The sequence below is a fragment of the Brienomyrus brachyistius genome, chromosome 3, assembly GCF_023856365.1.
Source record: "Brienomyrus brachyistius isolate T26 chromosome 3, BBRACH_0.4, whole genome shotgun sequence".
NCBI lineage: Eukaryota > Metazoa > Chordata > Actinopteri > Osteoglossiformes > Mormyridae > Brienomyrus > Brienomyrus brachyistius.
The window spans coordinates 12811934-12829738 of NC_064535.1; the positions used below are offsets into that span (position 1 = coordinate 12811934).

A 17805-nucleotide genomic window follows, 5' to 3' on the forward strand; every position below is an offset into this window, starting at 1 on the left:
GGAAGACATAAAGGTAACGGTAATAGTTTCGTATAAGGCTTATTTTGATGTCTCTTTGAGTACTACGTAGCTGCATAGCCATTACGCAATCTGTAGCCAGTGCAGCATCTTACATGGATGTATATGGAGTTTTGGGTCACTAACATTTTCTGAATCAATACAATTTAAAATGATAATTTCAAGGTTTTTGACTTCTTACAACCAACTGTTATAATTAATATAATAACTTTTCTCTGGGGAAAATTATTTACAATTATGAGCTACTAGTTGAAACATTTACGCCTAAACCGATCGTAACGCGTCAGTGTCAATGTAGAAGGAGAGCCAAGTTTAAATACCAGCGATGCGACTCGCGTCAAGTAGCGGCTTTGTGTTCAGGCTGCCGGTAGATGCAGCCGGTTCGCAATCGCTGTCCGAGGTGCTGGAAAAACTTGCACATGTTGCTTCGTGGTCAAGCTCCTTCTCCTAGCTGACGAAAAACAAATGAGAAAACGGTTAGAGTTTGATATGGTACATAAAAGATAGGGGTTTCTTCCTGTATTAAATGTTTGACATTCTGTGTGCCTCCTGGACCGTAGATGGGGAATCGGCCTTAGACAGGTGAAGGTGCAGGCATGGCCCCCAGGAGGCAGTGTGGAGACAACTTTTAGTGCAGACAGCCCAGGTGACAGTGCCCAGTGGTGGGTGACACCCACCCAATGCTGGGGAAGCCCCACTCACCATGGCCCAGTCATCTGCCAATGGGGCCTTCCCGAGCAGCCATGCAGGGGGCGCTCACACAGCCACACGCTACCTGCATAAAAAGCAGCAACGACATCGGGGCATTAGATCTTCCTCACCCATGGGCAGAGTCATCCTCATCAACTCACCTGTGGATGGTAAGAGCGGTGGGGCTGCAACCAGTTATAGGCCGGCTCACTGTACTGTATTGTGACACGTCTAGAGCGATTCACCCATGGCGGACTGTCCTGTCTCACTGTACCTGTCCATACGACACCCCCAGGGGGCGATGACAGCGAGGATATCCATACAGTCACGGTGGAGAAGAGCGCTGATGGCCGGCTGGGTTTCAGCGTGCGTGGAGGGTCTGAGCATGGCCTCAGCATCTTCGTCAGCAAGGTGGAGGACGGCAGCTCTGCGGGTGAGAGCAAGCAGCGTGACGTCAGACGAGGTGAGCGTGGGCGCGAGCGTGCATATGCATACGTGTCCTGCTTCCCCCAGAGCAAGCGGGTCTCTGTGTCGGAGACAAGCTGGTGGAGGTGAACGGCATCAGCCTGGAGAGCATCACCATGAGCAGCGCCGTGAAGGTCCTGACAGGCAACAGCCGGCTGCGTGTGGTCCTACGGCGCGTAGGGAAGGTGCCCGGAATACGCTACTCCAAGGAGAAGACCACATGGTATGGGCACCCCTCAGCGGGCTGTGTGGAACCAGGTGGCTTCACAGCTGTCAGAATGTCCGTGTACGTGTCTCTGCAGGGTGGACTTAATTCACCGCAGGATGGTGGTGGAAGAGAGTGGGAGGACCCCCTCAGACACCAGCTCGGACGGCGCCCTCCGCAGGATTGTGCACCTTTACACCACCTCAGATGACTACTGCCTGGGCTTCAACATCCGCGGGGGCAAGGAGTTTGGCCTTGGCATCTACGTGTCAAAGTACATGCCTGAGAAAACCGCCAGGGCGTTTGGGAATGCTGCAGATTGTCAGCTGTTTTAACAATGAACAGGCCTGCTTTTTGGTTGCTGTAATTTTCACTGGTCGCCTTGAAGAACAAGTTAGTAGCCACTACCTTACGTGGGTCTCTTGGCCAGGCTGGACCCAGGGGGCTTGGCAGAGCAGAATGGCATCAAAATCGGAGATCAGATCTTGGCTGCTAACGGGGTAACCTTTGAGGACATCAGCCACAGCAGTGCTGTGGAGGTGCTGAAGAGCCACACGCACATCATGCTGACCATCAAGGTGAGCTCACTGCTTTCCTGCTTACTCTCACCCCAGCTGCTTGGGGCTCCTTCTAGGCAGGATATCTTGGTTTCAACCATGTCCGAATAATACTCCGGGCAATTTATCACACTCGTTTTTTAAGGCTAACAGCCTTTATGTGGCTTTATTATTTACAATAATAGCTACCACTGCATTTAGATGCTATTTTGTGTTTCTCTTGAAAGAGGTAATAGAATACGGCAAAAGAAACCTCCGTTAAGTTACTTGTCCTGTGTTTGACAAAAAAGAAGACAGAGCTCGTGTTGACCGTGTGGACCCATGTGGCAGTGTGTTGGAGTGTGGAATGAGGGCGTGAAGCCATGCGGGCCGATGGGGGGTGGGGGGTGCACAGATCACTGGAGTGAAGCCCATCACTGGTTACTCACCTTACGCACGGGGGCTCAGGTTCCCGTGGCGACAAACAAACCCCCACTTGCATTATTGACAGGCTCAGGGGATCAGGTTGTGAGCGGCGGAGCATCACCCTCCCCCGGCAAATGTAACGCTAAGCCAAATCCCATCCATCTCTTTACCCCCCTCCGCAGAGTTGTGTGGCAATGCCAGGCTGCCAGTTGGATCCTCTAGACAGGACCGCCATCTTGTCCTTCACACCTGATTGTCACTGTCTTACTGCGTGATGATTGCCCTCTGCCTGTAGGCTGGCCACACTGCACCCAGACTACGCCACCAAAAACGGCTAGCAAGAAAACTGACTTCTGATACTTCTGTTGCAGGAAGCTGGTCGATATCCCGCTTACAAAGAAATGGTGGCGGAATACAGCTGGCTCAACAAATGTACGTCACCTTCTGTTCTGATATGGTGTAGTTTATGAAGTCATGGTGGACAGCTAGGTTACTCCCTGCCTTTTATGACAATCACATCGTGCAGTAAGTAGATGTAATGTGCTGTGCTGGCTTCCTTAAGCAGGGTTACAGAGAGCTCCAGGGCCCGCTGGCCGTAGCATTAATACTGAGGCCTATTGCTGGCTCTCTCCTTCTCCCAGTGGCCAACGGCCCCCGCAAGGCCTCCTCCCAGGGCTCAGACAGCAACTCGTCCACCTCGTCGCTGTCCTCAGGGACACCCATCAGCTCCCTAAGTGGCCTGTCTCACATTATGTTCCCGTCAAGCGTGTCGGCCTTTGGCACCGAAATGGCCGACGTCTGCATCACCACAGAGGAGCCGTTGGACATCCCAAGCTTCCAGAAGACGGAAACCGCCATCCAGACTGACTTTCTGGAGCCAGAGCTCACCCTAAGGGGGGGTGCCACCATCCCCACGGAGACCAGCCGGACCCTGGGGGCCACCGTCCTGCTGAAAGACACGGCCATTCGGAGCAGCAGTGCGGAGAGAGGGGGATGGAGCCGCCCCAGGACATTCTCCGTGGGGGACTCCCCCAAGACAGCGGTCCTGATGGCCCTGAGCAGGCCGCCCCGGCCCATACGGCGCTCCCAGAGTCACATCACGCTGGCAGGTAGGATGGGTGGAGAGCAGGCCTGTTAGCATGTTAGCATGTTGCTGGTTAACCCCCCCCCTGTGTTCTGCAGAGGAAAAGCAGAAGAGGGAGCAGCAGAAGCGGCAGAGGGGCCGTGAGGGCGGGGCGCTGCGGCGCTCCAAGACCTTTGTCAGCCTGCTGTTCAGAGGGGCCCGCAGGAGAGAGGCCTCACGAGACCATAAAGAGGCGGGGGTCGCAGGGAGACACAAGAGCCGCTCCAAATCTCCGTCGCAGGACAAGGAGCCTTTCCCTGGCTTAGCGCTGCTGGATGCGGTGGAGGACATGGCCGAGAAGCTGCTGGAAAAGGACGAAATCATCGCAGTGCTCAGGCACTGCAGGAGGGTGAGCAGCATCAGCTGGCGTACTGTAAATCATCATTCTGAATGTCAACCCGTGAGGGTCATACCACACTCCCAACCACACGGCTTCCTGATCAAGATTGTGGAATATGGTAGTATGTGTAGCATGACAGGACTAATGATCACACATAATGGGGACAAGGAGATAGAATATCCATGTACTGATGAATACAAAGTTTCAGAATCCCAAAACCACTGACATGTAACAACTGACTGTCGTCTCAGCTATTCCTTTTTCCCCGTTTTTTCATCAGTTTCTTACAGAGAGGGTGGTGGAGGAACTAGTGCACCCCCTGCTGGTGATTTTAGACCGACCAGAGAAGCTGTTGTTGCTGCGGGAGATCAGGTGGGCTGCATGAGGGTGGAGATTGCTGTCACACTAATGGAGCTCTGCAAAATGTTGGTGTGGTTGGTGGCAGTCAGATGATCCCAGAATTGTCCCACATCTTCTCGTCCACAGAATGTTGCTGCAGCCCACAGAGCTGGGACGCTTCGACAGCCTGGTTCTTCCTTTCGAGCTGGAGGCTTACGAAATTCTGAAGTGTCGATCTGGTGAGCACACGGCATACACCCACACTCTGCACATGCAGCACTATTCCAGCAGAGGGCGCCCTCTGTGTGAGTGATGAGTATTAAGTGAGCAGACAGCTGTTAATGTTCTGTATTTTGACACCACCTCTGCTCCTCAGCCAGGTCTCCCGCCTTGCGTTCCCCTAGGGCGGGGCTCGCTCCCAGACGCCACCTCATCACGCCCATCCCAGGTCAGTTGGAGTCAGAGGCTCTTAGGTTATTCAGCCCTACAGGCATTTAAGTCCTTAGCTCAGAACAGTTTCATGGCACATTACATGATGGCCTCTCAGCTGCTCTCCGTGTGGTCTGCCATGTTGTATAGAGTTGCCGCTGGTGACCTTTGACCTTGGAGTGCAGGACACATTCTTGCTGGTAATTAATGCTGCGCTCCCTGACCTGGAAAGTGAGCCGCTGTGCTCTTTGTCCACTGCGCAGCGTTACAGAGCTGTAACCCAAGCCCTCCATCTGACAGCGGCCTGAGTGTTTACCAGCCGCGTGGCTGGAAGTGCCACCTGACCTTAGTTCTCGGCCTCTAATTGGCTGTTCGTCTCATCTCAGACTACAGGGGAGGCTTCCACCTGCAGCCGACCCAGGAGCTGGAGAGAGCCCGGCAGCTAGCAGAGGAGATGGCACGCTTGCAGCTGTCTGGGACCCCACTGCTGGATGTACCGGTGGACGGCCATACCGCCGACCCACTCTGCCCACATCCCACCTCACCTGTGCCTCTACGCCCCAACTGGCTTCTGGCCGAGTCCATCAGAAGTACCAACCGTGCCTCCCTTCAGACGCCGAGCAATGACATGTTCCACTCTTTGTGCCATGAAGTGGCAACCATGTCCCCAGCCCCTGAGAGGGGGAGGTCCCCTTTCCGGAACAGCCACGCCAAGGCCAAGGGGAGTGCAGTGCACAGCACAGCAAGCCCAGCGCACCCGCGGAGACCCCTGCTGTCGCAAGTCTTTGCAACCCCGGTGTCTATGGCGGCCTCCGCAGGAAGGGAGAAGATAGACAGATGTGACACCAGTGCCCGACCCCAGGACCATGAACTGAAGAGTGTCACCATTTCCAAAACGAAGCAGTCCCTGGGTGAGTCTACAATTCCGTCATCGTAGCTTGCCTGGGCCTGGATCAATTAATATTAGTAAAGAATAATAAAATATACAGAATTGATACAGTGAAAATACATACAGTAGACTTATTACTTTCCAGGTCATGTATTATGACTGGGTTACCAAAACAAGTCATTCTGTGGCCCATAAACTGAAGGTCTTCTTCACCTGTACTTCACAGCTACAAAAATGACTGAAGGTAGTGGTGGATGGTAGTGGAGCAGCAAAGAAATGAAACCTATGATTCTGTTAGCAGCCAGGGGCTGTTCAATATGATAACATCAGCATTCCATGAATCGCTCATATAAAACGAACGGCCACTGGGAAAGACAGAATAAATGAGGCCAGAGTGTGAGCACTTCTGGGATGCTAGCTGAGATCCAGATGATAGAGCACCCTGGGTGAAACTTTACACAGCACTAAGGAGTATGTGTGAGGAAAGCCTCGTCAGATGAATGAATTAGTGATACCCCTGAGGAACAGCCCAGTCCCACCTTCTCCTCATGTTTCCCCAGGAATCAGCATCTCGGGTGGGATCGAGTCCAAGGTGCAGCCAGTTGTGAAGATAGAGAAGATATTTCCCGGAGGTGCAGCATCGACGAGTGAAGGGCTTAAGGTACTGTTGGCTCCAGCCACAGCCCAGCATCATCACCCAAGTTCTTGTTGGCTCCTGTTCCAAGCTCAGGGACTCACGGTCCCATTCCTTCTGCTTTGCTGTGATTTTCACACACATCAAAAGGTGCCACCTCATTTACCTGAATTTTCACTAGGATTACTGTGGTCCAGCTAAATGTGTCTGTGCAATGGGGTCGTAGTAAAGATGCAGAGAGGCTGTGAAGGAAAGTGGCGATTACTGGCCCGTGCAGTAACAGGACAGCATCCCCCTTCACAGCTCTGAGGAGCACCCAGCCCTCCATAAGGCCTTGAGACACATTCATTATTCATGGAATGGTGAGGCAGCGAGATAACTGCCTGCTGCTGGCCCTAAATGGCATCCTGCTTTTCCACCCATATATCCACAATGGTAGTGATGACCTTTGAATGGCCCCTTCAGAACATGGCACCAGTGTCCCCTGAGGGACTGACCAGCGCTGGCCACACTGCTGGCTCCCTGTTCCTCCAGAGCCAGAAGCCCAGGCCTATAACTGATGCCCATCACGGCTTCCTCCTATTAGACATCAGAAAACCCAGCTCTCATATCCTCGTGGGCATGGGATAGTCCAAGGCCGCCCATTTCGAGCCATTTAGGTCATCTATGCATTTCCTTTGATCAGCATAGTGCTGCTGCTCCTATAGAGTCAGCTTCATCGTGGTTCATTTTTAGGAGACAAAACACATTTTGAGGTATAGAATCACTTTAGTGATGGTCAGCAGAATATCAGCTTCCATACCAGGATCAATTAGTAGAGGAATTAGTCTAGGAAACTATGACGCCTTATTTCAGCATTTCTCATAGTTCTTGCTGCCCACCACGGCTCTGATGGATGAACCTGTCTTTGTGTATTGGCAGGCTGGGTTCGAGCTGGTGTCGGTGGACGGGGAGTCTCTGCAGGGGGTCACGCACCAGCAGGCCGTGGACATCATCCGCAAGGCCTTCAGCAAGAAAGCCACAGACCCCATGGTGTTCGTGCTTAAAGTGCCCAAGGGCCACAGACGCCCAGAGCCACAGCAGGAAGATGCCGCTGTGTGACGGACGCAGGGAATCACTTGCCGCTTGACTGGGAGTTTGGTGAAAGACCAGGAATGGTGCCCTGCTGTCACACAGTCAACATAGGAGGTGCCAGCAAGATATATGCCTCACTTGAGCCTTTGTTTTGGTTCTCAACTGAAACACAACCCAGGACAGGCAGGTGTAAACACTCAGCAACCCCCAGCTCCCACTGAACGGGGTACCCTGCTGGGATCTATGGGGCATGGCTCACAGTCGGTGAGTGTGAGGGAATCCCCTCTATGTCAGATATACGGACGGAAAGTCAGCATAGCCTTGCACAAAACTCATACCTCCACGATCTGGAGTCAATCTAGGGGATTCAAAGCCAATTAGGCTTATGGCTTCACCAGTCTGGGGCAAGAAGAAACAACATATCATGGATAATCGCAGAGCCTATAAAGGGATCCATCATGCCTACTGTCCTTCTACTGTACTACAGTCATTATCTGCAAATGTCATGGCTTCTCCGTATAAATGGGCACCTGAGCCAGAAGATGTTAGGTTCACATCCAGGATCGGAGATAACTATCACTGGATCTATTAGTTATCGACAAGCACAAGCATTCCCAGTCTACAACAGAGGAACCTTTTTAAATCGAGAGGAAAGACACCGAATGATTTAATGAATCTCATTTTTACAAAATAGGTTTTTAAACATTGTTTGTGGTTATTACAATAAGTATATTGCAGTAAAATACAAATTAGCCTGTTGTGTTTCATTTAACGTGCAGCATGGCAGGAACTGGGTGGCATCCCGTACAAGCAGCACATCACTCAGCAGAAAGATGCAGCATGATGTCGTCAGTTACAGCACGGGGCTCCCTCGAGACCCAGGACATGACATATTAGCAGAAGAGTAAGGAGAGTTCAGAAGTCTGGGCAAGCTTCCATAAGGCTATTTTACACTCATGGTTTCACCGAGGCAGGACTGTGTTCAGGGACCCATCTTATGAGCCCCTCAGCACAGACGGCAGGTTACAGCCAGCTGCATATGCTTAGAGTGGCGGCGATTCATATGTGCAGTGCGCCGCACATCGCCCACCCACCACAGCAGAGACCGTCGGCATGACGTCCACATTTCACGTTTGCCACATTTGATAGAAAACACAGATAAGGTGTGTAATGCAATTAAAATAAGGCAGGTATCAGGCTGAACACAAAACACTGAACATCTCACAGCAGTACATGAGCCAAGGTGAGAGGCATGAAGCAGATCTGAGCTAAAGACTAAACTTGCTCAAGGGCCGACAGACAGACCGACCATACGAAAGTACTCCATGGTTTTGTGTAGGGCTGCATGGCATACACCGACAAAACACATGACCAAAGCATTGCGCCTTTACTAACTTTCTGAAGTAAAACACCTGAAAACCTGCCTGCATATTTATTAAACAAAATGTTACTGTTCAAACCTGAACTTAAAAACATGACAGTTCCTTTACGGTCAGCTCTGAATACCTCCAGAAGTGAGCAGTAGTGAAAATGGCCTGAAGTGTTCTCAGGGGTGCTAAGGTGAACTGGAGGCTGCATTCGCCCTCCCACCCTCATTACCACCGGGTCCAAAGCGGCTGTGCGTGCAAAAACACAAGGCAGTTGCTAATCCACACTCAGAAGGTCTACGTGTCCGTGCTGCAGGGCCTGAGATGAAGGATCCAGAAGAGCTATATGTCCATGTCGCAGGGCCCAGAACGAGTTGCACTGGTCTGGGCACACAGCGTTTAGCTGCTACCAGCAGTAGAAACTGGAACAAAAATAGCCATAAAGTTACTAGTGACATAGGCAGAGCTAAAAAAGAAGCAAAAAAAATAAAATGTCAAAAATAATGACATATACTGTGAATGAGTAAACTTAAAAGTAATAATTGATATATTGAAAAATGTATTACTGTAAGATGCAATGGCCTTTGGTTGCTCGCAACATACGTGGTAGTCTCACAATATTAGTAGAAGACGCCCCTACTGCTCACACCCAAATCTGCAAGCATGCTGGTAAAGTTGTCAGCCATCACGTATTGAAAAATAAAATGCCGTGTCCCATTTTAAAACCAGTATGGGACACCGTTTGTCCCGAATCTCTTCAGATTGAGAGTGGAAACCCTAACTGCTGATTTCTGTGACTAAGCACTTGCATTCTGTATGATCGCCATGATGGCAAAGCATCAAATGATGTAATGCTTGCTGATTTAGTTGGCACAAGTTTTCATCTTTAAATTGCCAAAGTACCACCTCACTACCAATGTCTCTTTACCTGGTTTATTTTTTTTTTTTAAATTTTGTGGATGCCGAGCTGTCACTTTCTTCAGTTTCCTCTGAGAGAACATTTCCCTTCCATATTCCCAAAACAGGAACATGCGGCGTGCTCCACTAATTCAACACTGCGGTGCATTTGTTGACCATAGGTTGCCCATTCTTAAAAAGAGTACCATATGACTTACTGGAACTATATCTTTTAAACTGTTTATTTTGTCTCTTATTTTAACTTGCAGCCCTTTGAGATCTTGGGATGTAAAGGGCATTATAAATAAAATGTATTATTATTATTATTATTATTATTCTTAGCTTCTGTAATGCAAGAGGCTGTTGAGCATCATCAAAGAATGGTCCTTATCAAAAGCTTATCATTTGACAATTCGATCACATTAAGCTGAAATTTAAATTGCCCAGCCCTAGCTGTAGTACATTTTTTTTTACTATACTAGCCCAGTAGACTAACAGGAAAAATTCTCAAGTTCCACCCCTTGAAATTGGGTCTCAAAGCATGGAAACCCTAAGATCAACAGTTCGAAAACAGCCCATCTGTTGACAAGGTGATCAGGTACCAATTTACCAGGCCTTGAGGCCTAAGTACCAAAGAGAGATTTATGTGGACGAAGTATAATACCAGCTTATTTAAATATCTCAATGGGATGTCAGTCACTTAATATATGTAAATAACATACTCAGAGGGTGACCATCGTCAGGAAGTAAAGCCGCTAACTGAGAAGGACTTGAACTGCGGTTGGGCTCGGGCACATCTGTGCAAATGGCTGCATCCTGACAAGTATCTAACTGGCTCTGCTGACTGTCGGACCCAGCATCCTCAGGCAAGGGTTGCCAGTAATCATACAGCAGACCCTGGAGAGTTTAAAAAAAAAAAAAAAAAAAAAAGTGTTAAAAAGCTAAAAGCCTTTCATTAATAACATTTACAAGCAGAGCTTTGCCTTAGTCTTGCAGACAGTCTAGTACCTCAGAAGGCCCGGACTTCTGCAGAAGAATTTGCCATCGAGTGTATATCCTCGCCACAAAGTCCTTCACCTGCAGGACAGACAAGGTTACAGTATGGTACTAGGTATTGCATTTGTGCTGAATGCAGACACCTCTGTGCTTTACACTTGGATTGCTGTATTCCATGGGTGGGGGGGACTGACAGACAGACAGGTACAGGCCCCGGCCCAGTGGGGAGCACACCTTACTCCTGTAAAGACACTTCTCAGTCTCCCTGATGTCACATTTGATGTGCTTCTCCAGCTCTGCACTGAGTATATGGAGGTGTTTCTGGAACAGAAGGGGGGCAGCATGTGTGAGAGCAGAGTATCACACGACCGTAGTTAGGGCGGAAGGCAAAGGGCCACTTAACATGTAGGTTTGGAGAACTGTTCACCATAACTCATATTCAACATAAGCGATAGTTCATTCTAATTTAACATATTCTGGAAATAATCAGTAATTTCTTCAATTACCTTTTGGCCCAAGGGAAGAGACTCAAAATTTGTAGCTTCGTTAATTAGAATCAGGAGGCTGTAGCAGAGGTAATAAGCCTGGAACAAAAAGAAGAGGGAATTTCAGAGATGAATCGGAAGCAAGACGTCATGAAAGCATGACAGACTCTGCAGTAAAGCCAGAGCTGAGGGAGACCCTGGGTTCACCTGCTGGTCTTGGGAAGTGACTCCATCCTCCAGGGCCTGGCCCTCCCTCACAGAAAACTGGATTTTGAGCAGCAGTGAGGGGCGCATGTGCGGGATGAACGGCCGCAACACTGACAGCTGGGGGCAGGACATGGGAGCCAGTTACACAGGCTGGCTCAAGGCACAAATCCCAGGCGCTGACAACAGACTATTGCTTACATTCATACCAGCTGCTTCCTGTCATGCCATGTAGGGCTGTCGCAATCACGTCACAATGTAACCGCGATTACAGACGTTCCTCTACTTACGAACGAGATTGGCCGTTCATAACTTTAAATGTTTGTAAACCGTTATTCCACATCATTTTAAAGGTATATGCAAGTACAAAGAACTAGGATGCTGGGAGTATGCACGTTACACTGCTGCGTGGCAGGAAGTTGTACTAGACGGAATTGGTGTGCAGGGAAAAAAAAAATTGATGTCGCGGACAGGAAACAGTAGCCCAATGAACACAATTTGGACTTACAGTCCTCTTCATTCGTATGTCTGAAAGTTCACAAGTAGAGGAGGACGTCTGTATAAGGCACATGCACAATCATCACGAGGGCTTGAGATGATGGGGCTTTAAATGGTGAAACATTTGTCCGGATGCCACTTTTTCGGCATTATACTGACCTTTACTCACGTCCACAGTTTGGTAAGCAGTTTAGTAGTGTATCTAAAATATTAATGAGATGCTTATTGTGACACCCAAAAGTTAGTGATCTGTATAAGTTCCTTACATTTAATAAACATGTCAGACTTCCAACTGCAAAAAGTACCCCTACACCACCGGCATCTTTATCTTTTTACCTAATATCTCCTCTTTTAAAAGATGTTGCAGCTGCTGGTCTATCCCTTTATTTGCTACCATTTCAGTGCTTATTGCTCCCATGATTTACTAAAAACAGTAGTATGTAGTGTGCTATGCTAAGTGAATGTAATAAACATTTGGGTATCACAAAGATGCATCTCAATATCTTAGGCACGTAATTCATCTGCATACCAAATTGTGGACGCAAGTAGATGTCCGTATAATACCGAAGAGCCAGCATCTGGACAAATGTTTCACCCATCATCTAAGGTCCAGGTGATGGTGCATGCACCATATAATTATGATTACATAACAATGTGATCGCAACAGCCCTAATCCCATATATATACACACAACAAGACATTTCAGTCATTTGTTTAAGAGTACAACAGCAGGATCTGTGCTGAGACTACAAGACTACCAGTCTTAAAGGTGACAGACAGTGTTACCTGAAAGTCAGAGTTGGTGGGTTCATAGACGAATCTGTGGTCTAACAGTTTGGAGATAATGGTCACACTGACATGCTTCCTGAGCTGCCTATGGAAGACAGAAATTCTAAAATGGAGCATTCAACATAAAACAGACAAACCTAGCAAATGAGTAAGCAGAACCAACGGTGACAGAAACTAGGCTCTCACCCCTGTCCTGCCTGATTTCCAGCAGGCATTTTACCGTTTCTATTAACAATAAGTCAAAGTCACTAACAACAGAAAGCACTGGTCGACTTACTTCCCTCTCTTGCTGTGCGGAAGCAGATGAACCAATCTCCGGAGGTTGTGGTGGTCGTCCGACAGGTCAGCCAAGGCCAGGCAGATACGTGGCAGCTGGAGAACCAAGACCACAGTGAAGTCTGAAACTCTCTCCAGTCAGGGACCATGACACCCACTGTCTCCAGTTGACAGGCCTGGTCCGGAGGAGGTAGTTTCACTGGACATCACTATCATAGCGGAGAGCCTGTCAAAGACTCACCTGTGTATCCCAGTCTCTGCTGTTGTCCAGCAGCATCTCCAGCAGGAACATCAGGTCCTCCATGGTCAGGAGCTGCAGCCGGGTCTCCAGACTTAGCTTGCACATGGCGGTCAGCAGCAGGAACAGCTCATCATCGCTGTAGGCCTTGGAGGCTAGCGAGGTGCTCAGAGCCAGGTACTGCCCCCACCCACACATTTAGATTGATGTTAGTCCCAACACCCACAGCTCATGGGAACTAGTAGTAACCATTCAGGGAAGCCTCCCCTTAAAGCACACCTTAATGACGTTCTCCACGTTATGTTCTGGGAAGGTCACTGGCTTAGTATCCTGAACATGCTCAGTCTGGATCAGTACACTCTGCCTAGAGATCAAACAACCAAAACAAAGAGAGATTTTGGACAAACTGAGTGCTAATGTTATTCATACAAACATCACCGAGGGGGAGGGAGGTGTTATACTCACAAAAGGTCACCCTCTGAGAAAGGGGGCTGTAGCGACTGCAGGGGGAAGAGGGTGATGAATGGCACCCCCATATTGAGGAAGATAAGGGCCACCTCCCTCAGGCTGGGAATCCATACTTGAAATTCCCCGTTTTGGTTCTCCACTAGAGACAAGAGACAGACGCACTTCAGCTCCCGGCCATCACAACCTACTGCTGGTCTGGAACAGAGTTACACACAGTGAAGCAGCTTGTCAGAAGCGGGACCTACCAATCTGTTCTGCAGCCATTATGGCAATATGCTTCAAGGACCGAAGAATCTGTGTGGAAGTTTTTCTGTCTGGATGGATGGACATTATCTGTGACATAGTAAACACAAAGCAATTGGTTAAAGAAAAAGTTAACATTCTCTTTTAAATGAGACACCATATATCCTCAAGTATGTCCAGTCATTTGTCTATCCATCTTCCAACTGCCCATCCTGGCTATGACAGTAAAATGCTAATTAATATACAATACATGAATAAAAACCAGGGTTAAATGGAAAAACTCTCTCCCTCTCACACACACACACACACACAGTTGGACAATGAAATTGAAACAGCTGGTTTTAGACCACAATTTATTAGTACAGTGTAGGGCCTCCTTTTGCCGCCATTACAGCATCAATTCATTTTGAGAAAGACAGATACAAATTTTGCGAAGTGGTCAGAGGGATTTTGAGCCATTCCTCATGCATAACAGTGGTCAGGTCACTACGTGGTGGAGGAAAAACGTTTCCATACACTCAGGTGCTCACTCAGGCCATGGGAGATGTTCAACTTCACTTTCATGTTCATCAAACCACCGTCACCAAATCTTGCTGTGTGAATTGGTGCAATATTATTCTGAATCGTGGCACCAAATTCAAGTTACAATGTTTAAATCACTGGGTAAACATGGTCTTGCAGAATGGTTTGGTAGTGCTTGGTACCGACAGGCCCATGTAAAACAAGTAATGGGCTTAGGGAATGCCATGACATTGCAGGCCAAACGAACGCTGATCCACCCTCATGCTGCATTGTCAGTATACAACAGTCTGGGTGGTAAGCCTCTTTGGGCTTCTCCACACTAACTCTCCCCAATGAGGGAAAGATATGAAATAGTAATAATATATAGTAAGACATACCTGGAAGAGCAGGAAGGACACCGGAGGAGGACAGGGCACTGAGCGGTATGCCTTTATCAGCAATCCTGCACTCACCAGCAGGGGAAGCTTCTCAGCATCAGCCCTGCACAAAGACAGAGAATCTCTAAGAGGACATAACCAATGTGCCTTCCACCCTAGAGAACAGCAGCATTCCTGCACCCCAGCAAAAGTGAGGCGCTACCACATCGACTGCTGCACATGGGCAGCCATTAAACGATCAGGGTGTCGCCTTACTGCAAGAGGGTTTTCTGAACCATGTTCTGTGGGGTCACCGCACATTTTCGGAGGTCAAGGTTCTGCAGACTGAACAGGCGCCCACAATTGGCCAACATGAAGATCTCCTCCCCTGGGTGCAGATCTGGGATGGCACTGGAGACCAGGTAAAACCTCTGCAGGAAATCCCTGGGGAGGGCAGAACAGCAAACTCACTCCATGTGTGCCAGCTGAATCTCACTCACACTCACACACACACAGGTAGGCAGGCTTCCAGCCACAGCACGGACTGCGGGTGGTGGGTACCGGTGCTCCTGAGGGACGGCCTCCTCAGTGACCTCCTCACTCTGCTCCTCCAGCTTCAGCATGGCCTCCTTGCAGGACAGAAGCATCTTCATCTCACTGTCCTTCAGCCTGCCCGGCAAGAGTGCCATTAATATGACTGCTAACGACAAACACAAAAAAAGCAGAGGCAGTGCGGCGCAAGCGTAGTCACCTGGCATTGTGCTCCTTCTCCTTCAGCATCGCTTCCAGTGTATTCCTGTAATTCCCCAACTGACTGCTTTTCATTGGTGGCAGCTATAGAGATGAAACATTAAGTCAGATCAGAGCCACTCATCTGCTCATATGGAATATTATTTAGCACTATACAACGCAGAACATAACCATTATGATATTATTAAGAAGCATGCCAAATACTCATGATGCAATCATTACAATGTAATCAAAACAATGTAATCAATTGAGTATTTGCACCTTGTTAGTCTCAAAGTTTCTGTTAGTCCTAAATGTATGAATATCCAACTTTATTGGTGTTATATCTTATCACTATGTTGAAGGACAAATATTTTATCATCCCTCTAGTTAGACAATGTGCAACAAGCTGAAGCTACCAAGGTTTGCTACTGAAGGGAAGGAATTCGCCTGAGTTCGCCAAATATTCATAGCTGAGTATTTTCAAAAAACCAAGTAGAGATGGCTGTGCTACAATTATGTTCGGCCGAAGGACCGAACAGTAAAAGAAACGATTGACAAACTTATCACCTAGGGGTGTGGATTAAGGGAGAAAACAATGATTGTGATTGGTTGAAGGAATGATGATGCTTAAGTGATGAGATACTGTTAAGTGATGAGAAAATGTATAAAATGTGGCGTAAAACAGTATTGGACACACTTGCAAGTGTCCGGCATTGGTTGTAACGTCATTGTTGCAATGAGGACTGAATTTGGATCTACACAAATGGCTTGTGACTTCTGATTTGGCAGGGAAGGAAAAACCACAACACTCACTACCCACCCATTTTGATACAAATACTCAGATGTAATATAAAGAACACCGCATGAATCTTAAACATCCATGTAGCTCTGGGTTGGATCTGCTGGGGGATGCCTACCGGTGCTTTAGTCTGGGGCGTTCCAGGCTCAGAGAAGGCTCCCTTCTGTGGCGTGGCGGGGGGCAGAGCGCTGCGCTCCAGGATCTGCTGCAAGGAAAGTAGGGGCTCTTCCTCACTCTCGCTGCTGCTGCTGCTGAGCTGACAGACCCCAAGGCCCAAGTCCGATTCCAGCTCCCAACTGTCCTGGGCCTCCTTTGCACCCCTGTGCCCAATGTCTGGAACACAAGGGGCTACCACACTCCCACTGGAACTGGTATTGCTTTTTGGCTTGACAGGGGAGTCAGGTAAAGCTTTCAGGGTGGTTTCAGATATAGGGTCATAAGCCTCAGTGGCAGTGTCACTCTGGTCAGTGCCTGTGTCAGGAGGAGGTATCGTGGTTGAGACAAGCCTCTGGGTGCTGTCCATACCGTGCCCCACAGGCTGCCTCCAGTGGGGCTTCCTGGCAGGCTGGCCTTTGGTCTCATTGCTCTCCAGCTTTCTCTGGCCCGATGTGGTTGACCACGTCTGGTGTACTCTGGATGCCTCCATCCGGGTTAGACTGACTGCTTGAGCTGGCTCACCCAGCTTAGCCTCCCTGGTCTTCTGAGCTTGCTGGGAGCACAGTGGTGTAGCTGGCTTATCGGGTTTCAGCACCTTGATGCCTGGGCTATTCTGCTCTTTGTTCAGGCCCAAGTCTCTGGTAGGCCTGAGCCCAGTAATGCCTGAGCCCAGGAACACTGAACAGGCCCTCTTCCCCTGCCACGTCCCCTCTACAGCAGGCTCTGCCTTCCTCTTGACTGAGGAGGAAGGACATACAGCAGCACTGCCACCTAATGGAATGAATAGGAATTAAGTAACAAAAACTCATGTTCCAAATAACCAGCTACTTTGCAAATTAAGAAAAAATTGGAAACCTTCATAATTTTTGCACTTCACCAAAGAGTTCAAGTTGCCGAAAGTACAGCAGGTGTGGTATTTTCAGCAGGTGGTAAATAAGACATTTCATCTTACCTGCAGCATTAATGGGGACATTCATCCGAGGGCTTTGCTCTGTTGATGCCCCTCCCTTTGGAGAGAGGAAGAACTGTCAGGAAAATTCTACACATTTTAAACTGGCCCCAGGGCTCACAGCAGTGTTCAGAAATTTGTATGCATAGTGACACTATGGAGACAACAGAACTAAAGATGGCATACGTGTCTAATCTGGGAGTTGAGGGTCTGCTTTGGAGGCTCATTCTCAGGCTGGTGGGGAGTCTCCGATGACTGGGGGAGCAGGGCTGGCAAAACCGAGTGTATCCTCGGGCGAGAAGGAACCTGAGTGCTGCTGCCAGGAGTAGCTCCCTGAAACACAGGGGCCGCAGAGGGAGGTTTACATGTTGTTATGGTCACCATAGGGAAAGCGCTCTGGTGCCTGGTGGAGTTTCACCCCTCCGCCCCTGAGCTGTATGTACTGGCTTTTGATTGACTGAGCAACCAGTACTGATGGAAACATGGAAAGTATCCAAAAGAATGTAAGCATTTAACTCCAATATGTTCTAGTTGCACTTTAAACCTAATCCGTCTTCAATGCACAATTTTCTGTATCTACATATATCCTACACACAAACGCAATTTGGTGAATCTACACAAGCCAGGCAGTACACAGAGAAGTTCCAAGTAGCACAACATAA

At 48.7% G+C, this 17805-nt stretch overlaps 2 protein-coding genes across 4 annotated transcripts in view; one reads left to right on the forward strand and one right to left on the reverse strand.

Annotated features, from left to right (window-relative positions):
- On the forward strand, positions 1-7821 carry pdzd7a (PDZ domain containing 7a). The gene is made up of 15 exons (XM_049007732.1): positions 1-13; positions 579-887; positions 1004-1141; positions 1222-1396; positions 1476-1652; positions 1809-1956; positions 2712-2772; positions 2982-3449; positions 3523-3812; positions 4084-4175; positions 4290-4381; positions 4519-4590; positions 4958-5482; positions 6021-6121; positions 7016-7821. The coding sequence occupies exons 2-15, from the start codon at positions 722-724 to the stop codon at positions 7193-7195; spliced, it is 2685 nt and encodes an 894-aa protein (XP_048863689.1). The 5' UTR covers positions 1-13; positions 579-721; the 3' UTR covers positions 7196-7821.
- slf2 (SMC5-SMC6 complex localization factor 2) overlaps positions 7818-17805 on the reverse strand; it is a 14632-nt gene continuing 4644 nt past the window's right edge. For all 3 annotated transcript variants that reach the window (XM_049007730.1, XM_049007731.1, XM_049007729.1), the window contains 19 exons: positions 17330-17476; positions 17147-17201; positions 16157-16965; positions 15259-15341; positions 15069-15176; positions 14784-14951; positions 14529-14631; positions 13632-13719; positions 13384-13525; positions 13198-13282; positions 12922-13098; positions 12682-12776; positions 12402-12489; positions 11121-11237; positions 10935-11012; positions 10663-10749; positions 10441-10509; positions 10155-10329; positions 7818-8957 (listed from right to left, as the gene is read on the reverse strand). In XM_049007730.1, the coding sequence (XP_048863687.1) occupies positions 8935-8957; positions 10155-10329; positions 10441-10509; positions 10663-10749; positions 10935-11012; positions 11121-11237; positions 12402-12489; positions 12682-12776; positions 12922-13098; positions 13198-13282; positions 13384-13525; positions 13632-13719; positions 14529-14631; positions 14784-14951; positions 15069-15176; positions 15259-15341; positions 16157-16965; positions 17147-17201; positions 17330-17476 (2697 nt within the window). In that variant the 3' untranslated portion in view covers positions 7818-8934. The remainder of the gene's footprint in view (positions 8958-10154; positions 10330-10440; positions 10510-10662; positions 10750-10934; positions 11013-11120; positions 11238-12401; positions 12490-12681; positions 12777-12921; positions 13099-13197; positions 13283-13383; positions 13526-13631; positions 13720-14528; positions 14632-14783; positions 14952-15068; positions 15177-15258; positions 15342-16156; positions 16966-17146; positions 17202-17329; positions 17477-17805) is intronic.

Bases quoted from the DNA above. Each gene is read 5' to 3' on its own strand.
- pdzd7a (XM_049007732.1), top strand. From the start codon at position 722: ATGGCCCAGTCATCTGCCAATGGGGCCTTCCCGAGCAGCCATGCAGGG. The intron at 888-1,003 runs GTGGGGCTGCAA...CGACACCCCCAG, and splicing joins ACCTGTGGATGGTAAGAGCG to GGGGCGATGACAGCGAGGAT. The intron at 3,450-3,522 runs GTAGGATGGGTG...TGTGTTCTGCAG, and splicing joins GAGTCACATCACGCTGGCAG to AGGAAAAGCAGAAGAGGGAG.